General features: G+C 41.5%; 1 protein-coding gene across 2 annotated transcripts in view; it reads left to right on the forward strand.

Annotated features, from left to right (window-relative positions):
• Window positions 1–18,504, forward strand: part of PIK3R3 (phosphoinositide-3-kinase regulatory subunit 3) — a 76,882-nt gene that overhangs the window by 50,997 nt on the left and 7,381 nt on the right. For both annotated transcript variants that reach the window (XM_017743481.1, XM_008640771.2), the window contains 8 exons: window positions 8,836–8,947; window positions 11,252–11,350; window positions 12,784–12,964; window positions 13,776–13,901; window positions 14,659–14,801; window positions 15,894–16,070; window positions 16,547–16,621; window positions 16,934–17,104. In XM_017743481.1, the coding sequence (XP_017598970.1) occupies window positions 8,836–8,947; window positions 11,252–11,350; window positions 12,784–12,964; window positions 13,776–13,901; window positions 14,659–14,801; window positions 15,894–16,070; window positions 16,547–16,621; window positions 16,934–17,104 (1,084 nt within the window). The remainder of the gene's footprint in view (window positions 1–8,835; window positions 8,948–11,251; window positions 11,351–12,783; window positions 12,965–13,775; window positions 13,902–14,658; window positions 14,802–15,893; window positions 16,071–16,546; window positions 16,622–16,933; window positions 17,105–18,504) is intronic.

Raw genomic sequence — 18,504 nt, forward strand, 5'->3', positions numbered from 1 at the left:
TCTGCTGAACACCAACCAGCTGCCTGGTGAATCCTGATGCCGAAGCACAATGAGCTCTTAAGCTTTCCTGTGGCTGAACAGGATCCAGGATCTTCACTGGCTTTGAGTCCAGCAGCACACTCAAGATGGATGCCTTCCATCCAGAGCGCTTTGAAAAAGGAGATGAAATACTTCAACTGCTTCAGGCTGTGGCTGCTTCCAGCATTCACCCAGACTGTACCAGTTTTTGTGATTTTAATGGTAGTTCATAGGAGTGTTACTTCTAAAAGCAGATATCCCTGAAGATGACACATAGTTATCTAGAAATGGCTTCAAAAACATCACATTTCTCTGCACAAAAGTTGGTGGGTTTGGAAGAATTATAAAAGTACCAATCTGTTCCTTACCCCGTTAAAATTGTTTGTTCTTTTGCTACAAAATAACTTGACTTTTGGTTCAGTGTCACTTTGTGACTCTTGTATTTCAGGTCAGGTTTCTCCTTCCAAACATAAACCTGTTTCCTTTTATTAGCTACAGCTTACTCTCTGTTTCTTCCTCTAACCCTTGAAAGAAGAAAATCTACTGGAGCCATTTTTTCAAGTTTTTACCTTCTGTAGCCTCCCCCTAACTTTGTCTCTGGAGTCCCTAAAATCTGATGCTGCACACAATCATATTTTCTTTCGGAGGAATTCTTTCCTTCCTTGCATGCCTCCCCTTAAAAAACCCAAACAAAACACCTGAAGGCACAGCTGCTGCAATGGAGTTCAAGAAAATTTGCTGTAATGGGGGAACTTGGCTCACTGTTGACATGTGAGGCTTTCTGAGTGTGGGCAGTAGGGCTTGCACTCAACACCTATCCCAGAAAAATGTCTTAGAGGTAAAATGGATGAGAAGGTCTTTGACAGTGTTATGCCTGTAAGTTCTGTTGTCTGTTATAACCTGAATTTGTACATTGCAACTGAATTTCCCAGGCTGTCAGTACTCCTGCTGCTCTGCCCTGTGTAGCCATCCTGGGGACATTGTCAGAATCTACATCACTGGTCCTCAAGGAACTGCTCCCAAGTGTCAAATTAGAAGTCTTTGGTGGTTCTGGCTTTGTTACCCCGATTCATCTCCTGTTTCCAAGAGTGCCTCTTGAAGGATACAAGGCAGCTTGAATAAATGAGATGAGTGTTTAAGATCCTTTCAGTTTTGAAGGGTACAGTACTGTCTCACTGATAATTTTTGGGGCAGTGAGAGAAGTCAAGCTGCTGCTCTGAAACGGATTTCATTAAAATGCTTTGAAGATCACTGTGTACTGAGTAAGGAGATTGAATCTGAGCATGAGCAATGGCCAGGCTTGACTATTCTAGATTTGCTCTGAATCTCCCCTTCTGCTGTAGGCACTGCATGGGATCCCAGGGATTGGGACTTCTGCCTCAGTGGAGCTTCCTTCAAGATTAAGGTTCTTAAAAAAGATGACTCATGACAAAGTGTACAACAGATTTCCTCTGAATACTTTTCTACCTTCAAATTCTCCTGGATTCTTGATTTAGAAATGCACCTTTTGATCTTGATTTAGATGGCTCGCTCTTAGCAATTTAGACGGTGTTGAAATATTTGTACTTGGTAACTAGAAAATGGTTTGACACAGCACAAGGACAGGTACTGTATGAGGAACAGTTTTACATACTGCTTTGAAAGATTGGAGCTAGTGGTAAGCTGAAATAAAATGCTGCTTAGAGCAGCAAGAATCATATGCATTTGCAGCTGTATTACTATTATTTTTAAATAGCCTCTTGTGCAGTAAACTTCTCAGTAGCACCAATTATTTCTGTGAATTGGATCCCCTGTGAGGTTTGTACTTGACATCTGGACAGATATTTAGTCTTTGAAATACCTGGGGAAAACAGCCCTGAGCTGTTTTTATTTAAATTATTTATTGTTTAAAATTAGTTACTATTTAAAAGATCATCTTTTGGCTTCGGTATATCCCCTAGCCATAGCTGTCATTGCTTGGGCCTGACTTCATTCTCTCTCTTCCACAATGAAAAGCCAGTTCTTTATTCTCGATTGCTGTAGTTCTTTGCTTATCCTGAATTTTGTGTTTTCCTTGCTCTTATCAAAATATCTGTTCCCACATATTGACCAAAGAGTACTTTTAATAGTGGTTTGAAGACTCCGCCTGTGGAGGAGTAAAGAATATGCTGTGGTGTTTCTTCTGTGAAGGCAGATGAGGAGCTGCTTTAGTTAGAAAGCAAAAAGGAGAAACTCCTTGCGCTTTACATTTACTTTTGCTGTATAGTCTTCTAGACCTGACATTGTAAAGTACAATGTTCTTGTTGAATATCTGAAATTTTCATGGCAATAAAATGTCTGTCATGGACTTTCATCCAGAGTTGGCAAAAGCCTGGGCCTGCTGTCTGCATGATAAAATTATTCCTTCCTTGTGTGAGCCGGGCATGTGATGCTGGTAGTGATAATCTCTGAGTGATAAAACATGGCAAAAGTTCTAAAACCTCTCCAGTTTATTAGGAGTGTGCTAATTATGCCTGGTAGGTGGAAGAGGACTTACCCTTTTTATCCTTCTCATGTTAATTTTGGGGCAGTCACCTCAGCCCTGTTGATTATGGAACCTCTGACACTACTGTAGCTTTGCAGCAGTTACACTGGGCTCTAAGTTGGAAGGAAAACTGTTTTTCTTTGGGCAGTGAAAATAATTGGGAAGCTGAGGTTTTTTTTGGCTTTGCACCTTCATGCAAAGGCTGGAATGAAGGGGAGGAGCTGTGTTTTAGTACAGAAGTCAAAGATGCCCATGTCATTTGTCTGACTGTGGGCATCTTCCATTTCTTATATCTCAGCCCATGAAGTAATAGGGCTTGCAAAGTAGTGAGAGATGCTTTTGAAATGCCCAAAGGAATGCTGAATTTGACCCAGCCTCTTCACACACTGTTGCTGTCCCCTGTTCTGCAGATGTCCCAGAGCAGATAATATTTTAACCTGTGCAGTAGCTGAGGATGCTCATGAGGAGCAGAGTGCAGCAGAAGCCTGGCAGGCTGTAGGAGGTGAAACAGTGATTGGGAGGTGTGGGAGAGGGCTGGATAGCTGGTGAGTTTTCAAACAAAACAGATCTTTATCAAAAAAGCCAATTAATCAAAACTGAAATATTTCTTAAAGGTGTTGTTTTTTATGAAAGTTCATAGAAACACAAGCAAAGCTATAATGGGAGTGTTTTTGTTGGAAGCCTGCCTGGCTTTCTGCCAACTTGTCTGCTGTTTTCTGTAATGAGATATTGAAAGACTTCAATTCTTTGAATATGTCTTACTCCTTGGCATCTCGCCTATTTTGGGGGAGGAGAGTGAAAATGTGAGCATGCCTGAGGTTCTGTGGCCAGCAATAATTCCATCAAGGAGCTTCCTTTCCCATTCCCAGAGCAGTTCTCTGTGCACATTAGCTGCCCTTTGAGGAAGGGCAGCTTGGAAGGGCATCGGTGCTCAACGCTCTGCAAGAGGGGTCTTGGCAAGAGAACTGAGATGTGAAGCTGCCAAGATAATTTACCTGCCAGTGGTGGGGAATGGGCTGCTGTCAGCAGGTGTGCATGACCCTCCTCCTTGTCAGCTGGAAAACCTCTGCAAAAGCCTGTGCTTTTTTTTCACAGATGTCTTTGAGGGGTTCTCATGCAGCAGGGACGAGTACAGGACTCCCAAGGGAGGGAAAGATTTTGAGGCTTTGCCTGAAATGTGTTAGAGAAATTGAGAAGAGTGTTTGAGAAATTGAGTAAGACGGCAGAGAGCAGTTAAAGGTTGGGGAGAATTTTTCTCTTCAACAAAGCTAGCCTACATTTTCATTCCAAGTCTTCATCTATATCTCCAAAGGGAAAACCCTTCTCTCCTCAAGGACTGTGTCATTAAAATGTTAGCCAGCCTAACCACAGATTACTTGCATGTTTCCATAGCAATGACACTTTGTAGAGCTTTATATTACAGTTTGCAGGGTATCTACTGTACATCAGCCTTTTTGAAGCTGAGTAACTGTCTTGGAAATCCTCTGATCTGTTTTCTGCTTGTCACAATGTGGAGGGAGAGTAGATTGAGAGCATCAGAAAGAAGGCTAGTAAACAAGCCCGTGAAAGTGCTGAGGGACTTTAAATTGACTTTATCAGAGTACTTGGTAGTTGTGATTATTTGTAACAGTAAGGTAGACCTAATGCTGCATTTAAACCTGCTATGCTTTTAAGTATCTGGCTTGAAGCTCTTGGAAAATACTGGAAGAAGTAAGTTGTGGAGCCATTCTTAGACTAAGTGGCATCTGCCTTAAAACTGAAAACTAGAGTTTAATTAGCTGGCAGGTTGATTTTGTACACAAGTACTGCAGCCAGAGAAGAAACAAGCTGCTGGACTGGATACTGCATGGGATATAGCACTTGGAAAACTGATGCATTCTTCCTGTTTTACTCCTGAATCAGTGCCATTGAAAACCCTCACACATAGGGTTCAGTGGCTCTTAGATCATGTAAACTTGTAAAATTTTTTATTCAAAACCTGACTGCGGAATGTGTGTATCTCATTGAAGTCACAGCCTACTTCGCTGCAGTTAAATTCAGGATTAATACAGCCCACGATTTTTTACAAGGGACTTTAAAGGAAATACAGCGGCGTTGGACTTCAGACACTTGCCAGCTTTCCTACTTGCCTTGGTGTTGGAGGAGCTTTGAATTTCAGAGAGTCGAGTCAGTTAAAGTCACGAGTCGCCTTTTCAAAAAACAATTCTGCACAGTCAAGAAAGCATTCCAAAACTACCTTTGGCAGATCCCAGTCCATAGGCTTTTCTCTCTGAGGGCCTGCACAGCAGCTCTGGGAGCAGTTCAGCTGAAGATACCTGCTGGAAACGGCACGGCAGCCTTCGGGCCCTGACGTTAGCAACATGCGATCCCGCGCCTGGCACACATTGGCTGCCATGCCTCTGCTCCATCACCAGCTTGTTTTTATTTCCCCCTTCTAAGTGACACTGAGCTGGGGTTGGGATTTAGGTCAAGCTAGTCTGCCTGGGAAAGCTAGAAAGAGGGAACTAGAGTTGCTAAAGAAATTAAAGCCAGATATGCCCATGAATGCATGAGGGAGAGCCAGTCTGCTCTCATTGCTAGGCAGTCACTGAGGGCTGAACCTGACCTTTGGAATGTTCTCACGTGGGAGTGGAAGGGTACAACTGAGCTGTCACCTCTTGGGATTTGGAAAGATCTGTGCTCTAAAACTGTCCTAGAGACATGGTAGAGGAAGGATGCTTGTGTATCTGGTGCTAAGAGACAGTTCTTTATTAGAATGGATAGATCTGTTGTGCTGTTAATCACTTGTGATCAGTGTTCTTTCTCTCCCAGGAAAAAGGAGGCAAGAAACCATCAGGATCATTCACTTTAATCAGAGCTGGTTTAGAGATAAAGTAAAATTGTGCCTGTGGCTAGATCAGAATTGGACTCAGTGACATGGAAAGAAACACGGCTGCTCTTGAAAGTGTTCCTGTTGACTTCAAGCCAGTCTTATATTACTTTGCTCTAGGATTTTAGCTCTCTAATATTCATTGAGTAAGGTATATAAAACTGGATTATTTTGAATTTAAAATCAAAATCTGTGGACTCTTTGAGGCTCTCTGTAGCTTCTCATAGAAACAGCACAGGATTTCTCCTAGCAGCGTTGTTAGTATCATCTAGGTACTAAGTAAAAACTGTTTAAGGATGCCTCTTCTAGCTACCTATTGGGCCAGCGTTACAAGAGCGGCAGTGTGGTGGGTGCTGCTCTGTTGCACTATACTTGACATGCTGTTACAAAATATTCCCTTTGTGTCATCACAGGGACTGGGCTGTGAGGTTTTTAAACTACCTTTGTGAGTGTTCTCAGTTTGTACAGACTCAAGTCTATGGGGTGAGAGCGTAGCCAGGAAATGCTGAAATGAATGGGCATGTTGGTCTATGGGGTAAAGCAATAGCAAGAGCCTGGTTCCGTATCCAGTACAGGGGAAAATCTATTATGACTCAAAGAGCTCAAAGCATTGAAAGTAAAGAATTAGATACATAGCTCTCTGGAAACAGGATCCACCCTTGCAAATAGTTCTGTATTTTTGAAATGTGCATGCTATTAAAAAGCATTTTTCAAAAGTCTATTGTGTAAAGGACTGGCTTCCATGAGTCAGGTTTTACAGGAACTGGTCCAAGCCTTATTCTTCTCCCTGAAATAATTTCCTTCCAGTTTTTTCATGCAGAATGAAGTTCCGTAGGCAACCTCCTGATAGTGAGAACTGATATCTGCCTATTAAGGGAAAGGAGAAACTCCCACTTGTAGTAGGGACACTTGGTGTAATGTATAGTGCTCTGTGTCCAAACTCCCATTCCTTACCTTTCTCGTCTTCCTTAGTTTGCTTTTCTGTACCCAGTGCTTTGGAGTGAGCCTAACAAAGCTGCTAAATAATCCCACAGTGTATAAACGAGCAAGACTTAATCTTACAAGGAGGGCTAGAGAAGTATTCAAGTACTCTAGAGAACACTTGAAAGCCTCTTCTGGAAATCCCCTATTAACAGTGTAAAACAGGCTTTTTACACTGTAAAATACATTGGAGTTTTTGATACGTCCAGGCCTTAATTTGAAAGACCCAGTGAAATAATTGCAGGTGCTGGTATAGTTTTCTAAGAACTGCACTCTTGTATGTTTATTATGTAAAACTTAATATGCTTTTCGATGACTCAGAGCCTGCAAGAGATTCTGGAGTGGGTCAGAACATCTACAGGTTTTCTGAACTCAAATTTACTGTCACTGATGAGACTCAGAACTGCTGTAGCTGTCTTGTCCCAGGTGAGATGTTGGGAGCAGGCAGGACCTGAAGACATTTTTTAATTCAGGAATTTTGAATGGGGGAGATGGAACAGCACAGTGAATGCAATTGATGCTACAGGCTTAGCCTGGATATATGTTCCTATGACCCTGGATGGGGTGGGAGCTTCAAGCAAAGTAGGGTTGGAGCCGTGTCTTACTCTCAATGGTGCTTTGTGCGAATACTTGTGTGCTACACAAACAACCGTAGTAGTTGAGCTAGGAATAACTGAAGCTTCCTAACCAGGAAGCTACTTCACTGAATCCGAAGGTTTTCACCTTCCTTTTACAACAAGACCTGTTATTGCCTCACTAGATGTGTGCACACCTGAAAGTTCCCAGCTCACCCCATAAAAAGAACCTGTATGCTACGGTTTAATGCTCGGTCCCACAGAATGAATGCTGCTATCTGAATCAGGTGTTTGGTCAGCAACCCCAGGGTGCAAACGTCTGGGTCAAGGTTCAGATTTAGTTTAGATTGGCTCAATTAAAGCATCTACTGGTTTGTCAGAGAACAGTGAAGTTACTGTGTTGGATATTCAGCCTGAAATGGTATTTGGAACTGCAGTTAGAAGCCTGTTTTCTCTTCTTTAATGTGGGGGGTGTGGCTCAGAGGTGAGCAGATGGATGGTGCCAAGTAGCACACCTCTCAGTGCTAAGCCATTCCATGCTGGAGATCAAAATCTTCTTTCTGCTGCCTTTATTTGTGTTTCTGTGTGTACGCAGGGATTGTGCATCTGAAAGATGGCTGTTGTCACTGTGTCAGGCCTGCTCGCTGGTGCTTGTGTAATCTGATGGTGAGGGCACAGGGCTGGGAGCACAGATGTTCAGGGTCTGACTTAGAAATGTGCTAGCAGCAAATCAATGTGTGTAGCTACTTTCTTACTCTGAATGTGAATGTGACCTGTCCCTCTATAAAACAGTCTCACGAAATGCCTAAAAAATGCTCAGTTTCAGTGGCAATGTTCTTGATGAAGCATCCAGTCTTTGCGAAATAGGGGAGAGCACTCAGGACACTTTCCCAAAGAAAATAAGAAAGAAAATGTATCATACATTTCTGTTCACAGACCAGTCTCTCCCAGTACATGAATGTGCCTGTGGCTGCTGAATTACTAATTCAGGGCTTACAGTCAGGTTCGTGATAAAGTTGTTTGAGCAAAAACTGGCCAAACAGAAAACAGCTTTGGTGTCTTGTATGCCCTTACATTGTGTAACCTATTTTGAGAATGGAAGTAAAAGCATGTTTGCCATGAATTCAGGATAGGGGAATTCTGGGCAGGTATGCACCAGGCCTGCAGGTGTGCAGTTCTGCCTGTGTGTTGGGCATCTGTAGCATCCCCTTTCCTGTGGTAAACACTTGAGCTATGCAAAGTGGTGCAGGCACTCTAATAGTTATCTAACATCCCCTGTCCCCTTCCCTTACCACCTCATGTTCTGTAGTAGTCAAAGAGTCACAGCCTTTGTTCCAAACAGGAGCCTGAATGACAAACCCAGTGCGCAGCATGAACCTCGGGTCTGTGACAGATACAGCCCTGCCCAGCCACCACTGCTCTCTAGCAGTGTTTTTCCCTCTGAAGAGTTCACCTGTTTGCTCTTGTGGGTTGGCTTCAGGACTGGTGATGCCTGAGCAACTGGAGTTTTTCCACAGTGGTGCCCAGTGCTCTCCAGGCTGTGGCTTTCAAACACAATACACCTTTGTCATTTGTTTGGAGCTTTAGGCGGCACCTGCCCTTGTAGTCGTGCCTGCACCAGTCTTCTTTTAACAAAAACGCACATTTCCTCATACTCCTTCCTTTTCCCCTCCCTCACACAAGTGCTTGATACTAGAAAATCTGGGATCACGGTGGAACAGTTGACTTCAGACTTCCTTTATGATTACAAGTTCCATTTGGTTTGAGAGAGCTTGAAAGCTGAGTTCAAGATGCACATTTTCTCTTGGTTTTTTACTGTCATATTGTATTAACAGTTTAGTGATTATTTTCTGCTGTTTGCCTTTCTTTAATCTGTTTTTCATTTTCAGCTCTTCCTCCAAAGCCCCCCAAACCAATGACTCCGGTCAATACAAATGGAATAAAGGACAATTCCAGTTTCTCTCTGCAGGAAGCAGAGTGGTACTGGGGGGACATCTCAAGGTAAGCAATATTGCTAGAATATATTAATTAAAATACGTTAATATATGTTGTTAAAATTAGGATAAGCCTGCCAGAATTCAAGACAAAAGGAACATGCTTATTTCAAGCAGCATTTTACAGTAGGAGAATGCTTTAGGACTATTCTTGGCAAAGCACCTAAGTGAAAATATTCAGCTGGATTCAAGATATTTATGTTGTTACTCCTCTGGTGCAGATATTGCAAGCCTTGGTGACAATAATTTTTGAGTTTCTAAATTTGTCCAGATACACAATCTTTAAAAAGAAGAAAAATGCTTCTGAATTCGATATTTAATAAAGTGTTGTAAGCATGCAATCCTGGAATGCATGCAGTTCAGCAAAATTTCAGTATAAAAATAATATTTCAGGATAAAAGGAATTGCATTCCTATTTTTGGTTTCTTTAACGTTTATTTAAAATTACATCTATATTAATTTCTATTACATGGCGATGTGAAAAAGAGCTCTTGCAAATGCTAACCATCACCCATCTACACTGAGCAGATGATAGAGACACATACCAAACAAATTAAGTTTTGCCTCTTAAGAAAACCCTTTTCTGTGTACTTGAGAAAGTAGATGGCTTGGGTTTGGTTCAGGAAATGAAAGGCCTGTTTTTATATACTTAATTGCATAAAAGAACTGAAGTGTTCAGTCATCTCTTACCCTCTTAAGGCACTTCTGAAGAGTCTAGAATTTGGAGCTGTAAGAGGACAGGCAAGCGTGCTGGGAGTGCGATCAGGAATTGCTCAAACTTGTGCACGTAATACTTTGAAGCACTTTGGCAGATAGAGGCAAGAAGAGCGTGTTTGCCACATGAGCTCATTGACATTCTGAGAAGGGAAATAAGGTTTTCATATCTTTATTGTACCACCCTTATCTTTTTATAAAGTAAACCCTCGTAGATCTTGCTTTTGAAGGGCCTTGGCAGAGATATTTTTCTGTTAATTTTAAGTTGAAGCAGAGTGGCAAAACCTGATTACAAAACCCACTAGGCACAGTTTGTTTAAAACTGCTCAATATTGGTATCAGTTTATTGACTGTGGATTTGTCCCTCAATTAGCAGTGCCCATGATGGCAGGAGCTAATGCACTGCAAATCACATTGGAATGGCTTTATTAGATTAAAACTTGATACACGCTCATGTAAAGATGGAATTGTTTATGAGCCTGGTTTGGCAGCCAGCAGGTACAGGCTTCATCAGGCTATCAGGACAGGAGCAATGTTCTGCAGTCAAGAACTTGTGCTGAAAATTCTGTCATGAGCTCCAGGGTGCAACTTGAAGGCCCAAACTTGTAGGTCATATCTGTCCATTCAAAAAGGAGTTAACTGGATCCAGTCTGTAAAAATGGTCTGCGAGGAGTAAATGGATATGCATGTGATACTCAATAGGAGTCAGTTTTACTAACAGAATAGTTTTCAGGTAGCTAAATCAAAGCTAAGGCTATTCTTTTGTTATTCTTTTGAGTACTTTTGTTCCTTAGTATTTGAACAAAGAAACCTGCTGTTTATTTTTCTTTGTAAGGTTCAACTAGGCTTCCTACAGCACTTAAAGAATGTTGAGGCTACCTGAGAAACTTTAGTTTCCAAATGATTGTATTAAAAAGTGCTTAGGGCTTTCAAGATCTTTGAGGGAGCTGTTATAAAGTGAGATACATAATCTGGGTGAAATGCTCATAAGCAAGATGCATATCTCTTCAACTGAAATAATTTTCTTAGTGCTTACAGGTACTCACTTTCACTAAAAGATTTCTTGGTTTAGCTTAAAGCTCTGGACTGAGTGTCCTTCTGCCTCAGTTGTAAATAAGGAAAAGTTGTACTGAAGCTAGCAAGGTTGTAGTGATTTAAAAGGGCTGTCAATAAGATCAGAGTTAAGCCAACAATGAGCCTCTTGAGACTAAAACTACGCTAAACTCTAGGCACCTTTGAGCTGTGATTCTAGAGACATGTCTTAAGAGGTCAGGTCTGGCTTCTCAAAGGGAACCTGTTCCAGTGTGGACTTCAAAACCTGAGCAGATTAAAGGGAAGGGTTGTGAACTGAGTCACAGCTGCCACTGTTGTTTAAACAGAGACTCCTTCCTAAGTGGCAGTTGACTGTAGCTACTTTTCCTTAGTGCAGCTACACAAGTTGAGACTTGCTTTAGGTGGCCTAAAAAACTTGAGAGCCTGACCGTGACAGAGGATTGAGCTCTGCAGATGTTTATATTGCTGGGTCTGATGTTTCACCTGTGGCAAAGATGATCATGTCCTTAGCACTTCTAATTTTGCCTCCCTTTCCATTCTCCAGGGAAGAAGTCAATGACAAATTACGAGACATGCCAGATGGAACATTCCTGGTGCGTGACGCATCGACCAAGATGCAGGGAGACTACACTCTGACACTGCGGTGAGCACTGAGCACTTGTGGTCCCCTCAGCAAAACCCTGAGGAGCTGTTGCCATAACAGTGACAGCCCTGGCTGTGTAAAGCTCATGTGGCTCAAGCTGAGAGATGTTCCCAGTTCTGCACATCACAGAACAAGCAAATAAAGAGCCAGGTCTGACAGTTCTACTCTTTGCATTGAGTCCTGCCCTTCACTAAACATTACCCTAAGGATCTCTGCAGGTTAGATGGGACTCAGGGAGGAGAGCTGCTTCATAGTTTCAGAACTGCTAAGGTAAAAGGTGTTTGTAAACTAGACCTTTGATTAATGGGAGAGTGTTGAATATCTTACCAGCACACAGCTCTGGAGAACTGAACACAATATCTTGGTAAAAAGAGTATCTTATGCTTTCTGATCTAAAGTTAATACTGACTTGGAGTCATGTTCTTTTCTTCATTAGAATCATCTGCAAGTAGCAGGTTTCCCAGAGCTGCCTCAGCCCTGTCTGCTGCAGTTAGGCAGAGAGCTCCTCATGTGACTGGCCCTGGTGCCTTGCCCAGCCTCTTGCCTCTGACAGGCTCCCAAGGCTGGCTGTTAGAGGCAAGTGGGCAAGGCACAGAAGCCACAGCCTTTGTAGCACACCCTTGGGAGTTACTGTGATATGGCAGGTTTTTGATCCTGCCGTGAAATTCCATTGCCTTAATGGTAGGCTTGTTCCCAAGGGTGTAGTTAAAATTCTGCTTTAACTTCTGCCTCAAAGTTCACAGCCTGTGTGCTAAGGTTTGGCATGATTTGGTTATTTTACTGAATGCAGCTGTCTTTAGGAGGCAAAATTGTAAGTGTGGGAGAAGGACAGGACAGTGTCTAAACAGTCTGTTGCTGGAAAAAAAAAAAGGAAGAAATAAGGACTATATTTGGAGAAACCACTAGAATGTATAAATCTGGATAACGTAACGCCCTAAATTTACAACCATCTTGTAATCCTCAAAGGATTTTGTTTAGGTTCATGTATCCTGTATTAGCACCTATAACTCAAAAAGACTTGTTAATAATTGTATAAATCTGTACTCAATTGTATATTATTAATGACCCTGAATTGCAGGAAATTATGGGTTTGGGTTTTCTTATGGCTCCTTTATTCATCCTTCAGTATCCTCCTTTTCCCTTGCAAAACTTCTGGCAAAGCTAGGATTTAAATACCATAAGCTGGCTTCAGAATGAACACATAGAAAGAGATTTACTTTGGGCTTTGCTCCTGTTCAAGTAATCAGATGATAATTCTGTGTGTATTGACTCTTAAACTACTTAATACTGCTACTGTGTAAAGAATCACAGTGAAGGTGTGCAGTGTGGAAGCCACTTGCCCAGGAATTTCACTGGTGTCTTTGTTAGCAGCCTTAGTTCTGATAAGGGATGGGAGGGACACAATAAAACCTCTGAATGACTGTACTTTACAGGAAGGGTGGCAACAACAAACTGATAAAGATCTACCATCGGGATGGAAAATACGGCTTTTCTGACCCACTGACGTTTAATTCAGTTGTGGAGCTCATTAACCACTACCGCAATGAGTCTCTTGCTCAGTACAACCCAAAGCTCGATGTGAAGTTGATGTACCCCGTGTCCCGGTACCAGCAGGTAAGATCTTCATCAGACCCCAATAACTATTAGTGCAGACAAGAAAAAAAAAATGCAGATGTGTATATAATTCTGGGTTTTCTCTATGAATAGCCTGGTTTGTTTATTTTTTTAACAGGGGAAAAAAAAAAAGGTGAATTTTCATATTTGGCCTCACTTGGGTCTTCCAAATTGTCTAACCATCTAAGCTACTACATTTTATCAGGTTTCTAGTCTCCATCTGAGCCCAACAGAGAATTGAAACCCTGACATGCAGCAGAGTTGAGCCTCTGAGAAGCCTTTTAATTTCCCCTTGGACCTTTATGAACCCACTGAGCACTGTTCTAGCCAGTGCTACCCGTACGAGTTGTGCAGCTGCTCACTCTGTGCATAGCCATCTAAATTTTTCAAGAACATTTTTTAAACTTTTATTCAGTAGCCCGAGACGCATTCTTGCATTAAGGAAAAAGAACTGCAGAGCTTCTTGGAGATATAAGAAACAACTCTGATCTTTAGCTTAAGATTCTAAGCAATTTGCTTCCTTCTTTCTTGAATAGGGGATAGCAATCCTGAAAGTAAGGTGTGGTGTGTTTTTGGAAGTTTAGTATTTTGGCACAGCTCTTGGTGTCCTGTAGTTCCAGTTCCTACTGTCTGTAAACTGTGGAACATGTTGCACAAAGAAAGGTGGGTTTTAAACACAGTGTTCTCTAGAAACTGGATTATAAACACGATGCTAGTATCTGTAAAATGCAAATGTGCATAAGAGGACAAATGAATACTCTTAAGGAAAAGCTGCTTTGCTTGAAGACTTAATAGCTCTTTGTATGTGCAGGATCAGTTGGTGAAAGAAGATAATATAGATGCAGTAGGTAAAAAGCTTCAAGAATACCATGCTCAGTATCAGGAAAAGAGCAAAGAGTACGACAAATTGTATGAAGAATATACCAGAACATCACAGGTTGGTTCTGATTTGGCTCTTTGTGGAATCTGTTTCTTGTTTAAAAAGCAAAGAAAATTATTTTAACCTGTTAAGGCTAATAAAGGCAATATAAGGAAAAATCTTAGTAAATTGTGGAATTAGAGACAGGAGGTTTCAGATTTGATGGAGGCAGTGAATATTGCTCGTTGCTGTAAGTCCTAGAGGTGTAGTATCGGGCAAGGAAGAAAGAGGAGCTGAACCTTCTGGTATAAGGTAAAGCTGTAGAGAAGGCCAACACTACAGGCTTTACACTGCAGGCTTCTTCCTTGGCTGCTGAATATTTCCAGCTGCCACATGCTGCAGTGAGAATTGTAGAGGGGTTTGTCCAGGTTTTTTGTGAAGTCATGTGCAAGTCAGTTACCAGATATTACGCCTTAAGGAAGCGTGAATACGGTATTTGGACTGCTGCTTGTAAAATAAGATAGTTCATCTATGGGGAGGAGGTTTGCTGGCAGTCTTCCTGCAAACTAAGATGGAAAATACGACTAAAATATTTGAGGGGTTTGCAGCCTAAAAACAGCGTGTAGGGGAGGAGGATAGACTTACAGGAAGTAAGTCTGCCTGGTTCTTTCCTGACCCTACTCAGACATTTGACTGATTTTAAAGCTGATTAATCCCATTTTGACTTAGTGGGGGGAGAAAAGATCATCGTCTCAGTCAGTTTAGGGAACATGATTGAGTCTTGCATTGTCATCTTTATTATGAACAAATGATGAAGGGCTCTTTCCTTACGTAGGAAATTCAGATGAAGAGGACTGCAATCGAAGCATTTAATGAAACAATTAAGATCTTTGAGGAACAGTGCCACTCACAAGAGCGATACAGCAAAGAATACATCGAGAGATTCCGCAGGGAGGGGAATGACAAAGAAATTGAACGGTGAGCTCTCGGGTCGCGTTTGCTTACCTGGAAGAACTGGTGCCCACACTGACACTGACATTACAGCATCATATAAACCACTTTGGAAGCTCAGTGTTTTCTAAGACCTTCCCTCAAGGTATCTCACCTTTCAGTAAAGCTCTCTCCTCTCAAGGAATTGCGGAGCTGGGAAATCTCTGGATTATCCTCTCTTAACTTCAGTAAATCAAGATACTTCTTATCCTCTCTTAACTTCAGTAAATCAGAGGACCAGGAAAGAACAGGAAATAATTATTTAATTTGCTTATCCCATTTCTATTTGGATTTGCTCAGAATATAATTCAGAGAAATCTTTACTTGCAAACTGTGAAATGTACATATATCTGGTGAATCTCATTGTCCATGGTTGGTTTTAGTCGCTTTCAAAGAAGATCAATAGTAGCTGTCATCTAACAAATTCAGTAAGGACCTTGTTTGAAACTGCCCTTCTGAGAGGGTATTAGCAGAAAAGGCTGGATCTAGGCCTTTGAAGAAAGGCCAGGTATAATGCCTAAGTTGATGTAGTGCTTTATGAACCAGCTGAGGGAGGTTTCTGGACCAGAAACAGTTACCTGTAACAATCTCACTATGCAACTGTGGTTCTTCATTCTTAGTAAAGACAATTAACAAGCAAAAGATGTAATTTTCCTGAATCTCTCAAAACCTGCAAACTAACCTTGAATGAAGAGACAGGCAGCATTACTTCCTGGTAGCTCTTGATAGTAATTGAAGTCTGCATTTGAAATCTTGCTACTGCTGATACCTGTGGTGGGCTCACATAACTGATAGAACAGAAACTGAATCTGACAGTGAAGGAGGAATCTGTTCTAGCTTACCTTCCTACAGATAATTTCTTCCTGCATCTCTGCTAGAAGGAAATATATTAAGGTAAACTGAAGGCCCTCTGGCAAGAAGTCTTTCCTGTCACTCTTACAGTAATTTTCATGTAAGGATGAGGTGTTCAGAGAGAGGAGCTGCTGTTACAGTAGTCCTTGTGATACTCTTCTGTAAGTACTACCACTAGGTTCAGTCCTTCTGGACTGGCTTGACCTCTTCTCTCATACTTATTTGCAGGATAATGATGAACTACGAAAAATTAAAATCACGCTTGGGTGAGATCCATGACAGTAAAATGCGCCTGGAACAAGACTTGAAGAAACAAGCTCTGGACAACAGGGAGACTGATAAGAAAATGAACAGTATCAAGCCTGACCTAATTCAGCTCCGCAAAATCAGAGATCAGTATCTTGTGTAAGTAAGCCTGACCCATACCTCAGAATAGTGTCTCTGATGAATCTGATTAATGGCTGTTTCCATCAGGATAATGAGAATTTAATTTTCTTTTCATAACCAAAGTTCTGTTAGTGCTAAGGTGCTACGGTCTGGCGGGGGATATCTGAGTGCTGCTTGGCCTCTTCATGACTTCATTATTTAAAGAGCTAGCCACAACTAGGTGCACATTCTGCAACTCCTGTAAAGAAAAAATTTAAGAAAAATTAGTTATAAACAAAACCTGTGCCTGCTAATTCAACAGGTGTTAGTACTTTTTTTGTTAGGTGTCTCAGATGTTGCTTATACCCACACTTGATTTCACCACCGCTGTTACCCAGCTCTTAATGTCCCTGGGCTGGACACAGACTGTCTTGTGTCTGAGCTTCAGCTTGCTCACTATGAAAACCCATACACATGCTCTGAAGTAATGTATTAATGTTCTCTTCTTCTGGCAGATGGCTCAATCACAAGGGGGTGAGACAGAAGCGAATAAATGACTGGCTGGGGATCAAAAATGAAAATATTGACGAGTAAGTGTCACTATACATATGATTTTATTGAGAAGTTTTCCATTAATAAGTGTTTTTTCTTGTGGGGTCGGTAACAAAAGCCACCAGTTTCTCAATAAAGGACTGGAGCCATGGTGATGTCATGTGAGGCAGCAGCTCTGCTGAAACATGTAGGATTAAAATCAAGATCTAAGTGGAAGCCTTTAATATATGTTCCCTAGGAGCCTGACCTCCCAGTTTGGGCAATTCTGGTATTTCTTGGTATGATTTCTGCAAAAGTAACTGCTTATTAACTCCTTTACTGATCACTAGTTAATAAATTTATCCTCTCAGCACATACTTTGTGAATGAAGAAGATGAAAACCTGCCACATCATGATGAGAAAACTTGGTTTGTTGGGGATCTCAACCGTATCCAAGCAGAAGACTTGCTCTGTGGGAAACCTGATGGAGCATTTTTAATTCGCGAGAGTAGCAAGAAAGGATGTTATGCTTGTTCTGTGGTGTAAGTCTGTTTTCCTTTTTGTTCTAACTACTCAATTCATAAATCTCTACCAAAGCTCTTTATTTTGGAGAACAAAAGCCAGGCCTAGCTTAGGCCTACCCATTGGAATGTGTTGCATGTTTGCAGGAAGACCGGCATGGTAAAAGCTTTGTAACAAAAATGTGCTTTGAATGTGCAATAACTGTAGTCCTGCAACCTCTGCAGTTCCCACAGTAGTTAGTACAAAATTCTGAAGTATCCCAACTTGAAGCTCTGTAGTCCATAAGCAAATTAGGGCCTAATTCTCCCATATTCTTCCCTGCTAAGAGACACATAGGAAGAAATAAAGTGGGGCTGTAAAGGTGTGGCATCCTCTGTTCTCATTTTCATGTCCAACTCTAGATCTTTCTCTTGTATTTGTAAGGTAATGGTGATGCTTCACAGGATTACTTGTGAGCAGTAGTTTTGATGACATTCACACAGCCTTGCATTGATTTCTTGTATTTCACTTCATTTTATGCTGGTGTAAGGAAGGTCAGAAATACTCTGACTCCATTATCTAAAAATCCTTCAAGCCTGTCCTGGAGTCCAGAATGGCTTTCAGTGATTTATTTCACATGAGGTTAATTGCTTCTGAGCACAAGTCTGAGAAATGAATATATGAAGGTTTAGCACCTCAAGATAACTGAAGATTGTAGTGTTCAGTATTCTGTTCATTGCAGTCACTCAAGTGTTGGGTACATCAGATGCTTCTGTTTGGTTGGGATCGTGCTACAGGCTCGCAAAGGGGTGGCGTAAAGTAACCTGCTCCTACATGTGACTGGGATTATAACAGGCTCCAGGACAGGGATTACATAATACCTGATCTTTCTGGCAGATAAGTTTTTCTAGCAGCTTTGGAATCGCTGTGTTCCAGTAGCTGCTTTGCCAAGTTAGAGACTCGGTCGCTATGGCTTCAGATAATGAATCAGCTTGAACCCTTCCCATGCTTAACATTAAAAAATACACATGGAAGTTTAGCACTGTGTTTCATGGAATACTTTGTAGGTCCTGATAATTTGTGGGTTTTGGTTTCTTTGCTTAGTGGAAAGGTTTCTAGGTAAGTTGAGCACAAAGTCACTGCTGACTTCGGGTGCTTATCTTCTTGGTTCAGCTCTTGACTTTTTTTCCAAGGAACATTTGGAGAACAATGTAGTAGGGAATTGTGCTGCTGGGATGGAAGAGCCCTCTTATGTGGATTATTATGCAAGAGTGTTTAATCGCATGCCCTGAAGCACTGTTTCTTCACAGACTATATTAATCTCCTCCACTTGCATCTACTGGGTCCTCCATTATGTAATCCAGTGACTGGCGGAGTTGCTGCATTAGTTAATTGTTAATAGACTGTCACTTTGAGTTTGTCCTTTTACATTAAACTCTCC

This window comes from Corvus brachyrhynchos, unplaced genomic scaffold, assembly GCF_000691975.1.
Source record: "Corvus brachyrhynchos isolate BGI_N302 unplaced genomic scaffold, ASM69197v1 scaffold48, whole genome shotgun sequence".
Classification (NCBI taxonomy): Eukaryota; Metazoa; Chordata; class Aves; order Passeriformes; family Corvidae; genus Corvus; species Corvus brachyrhynchos.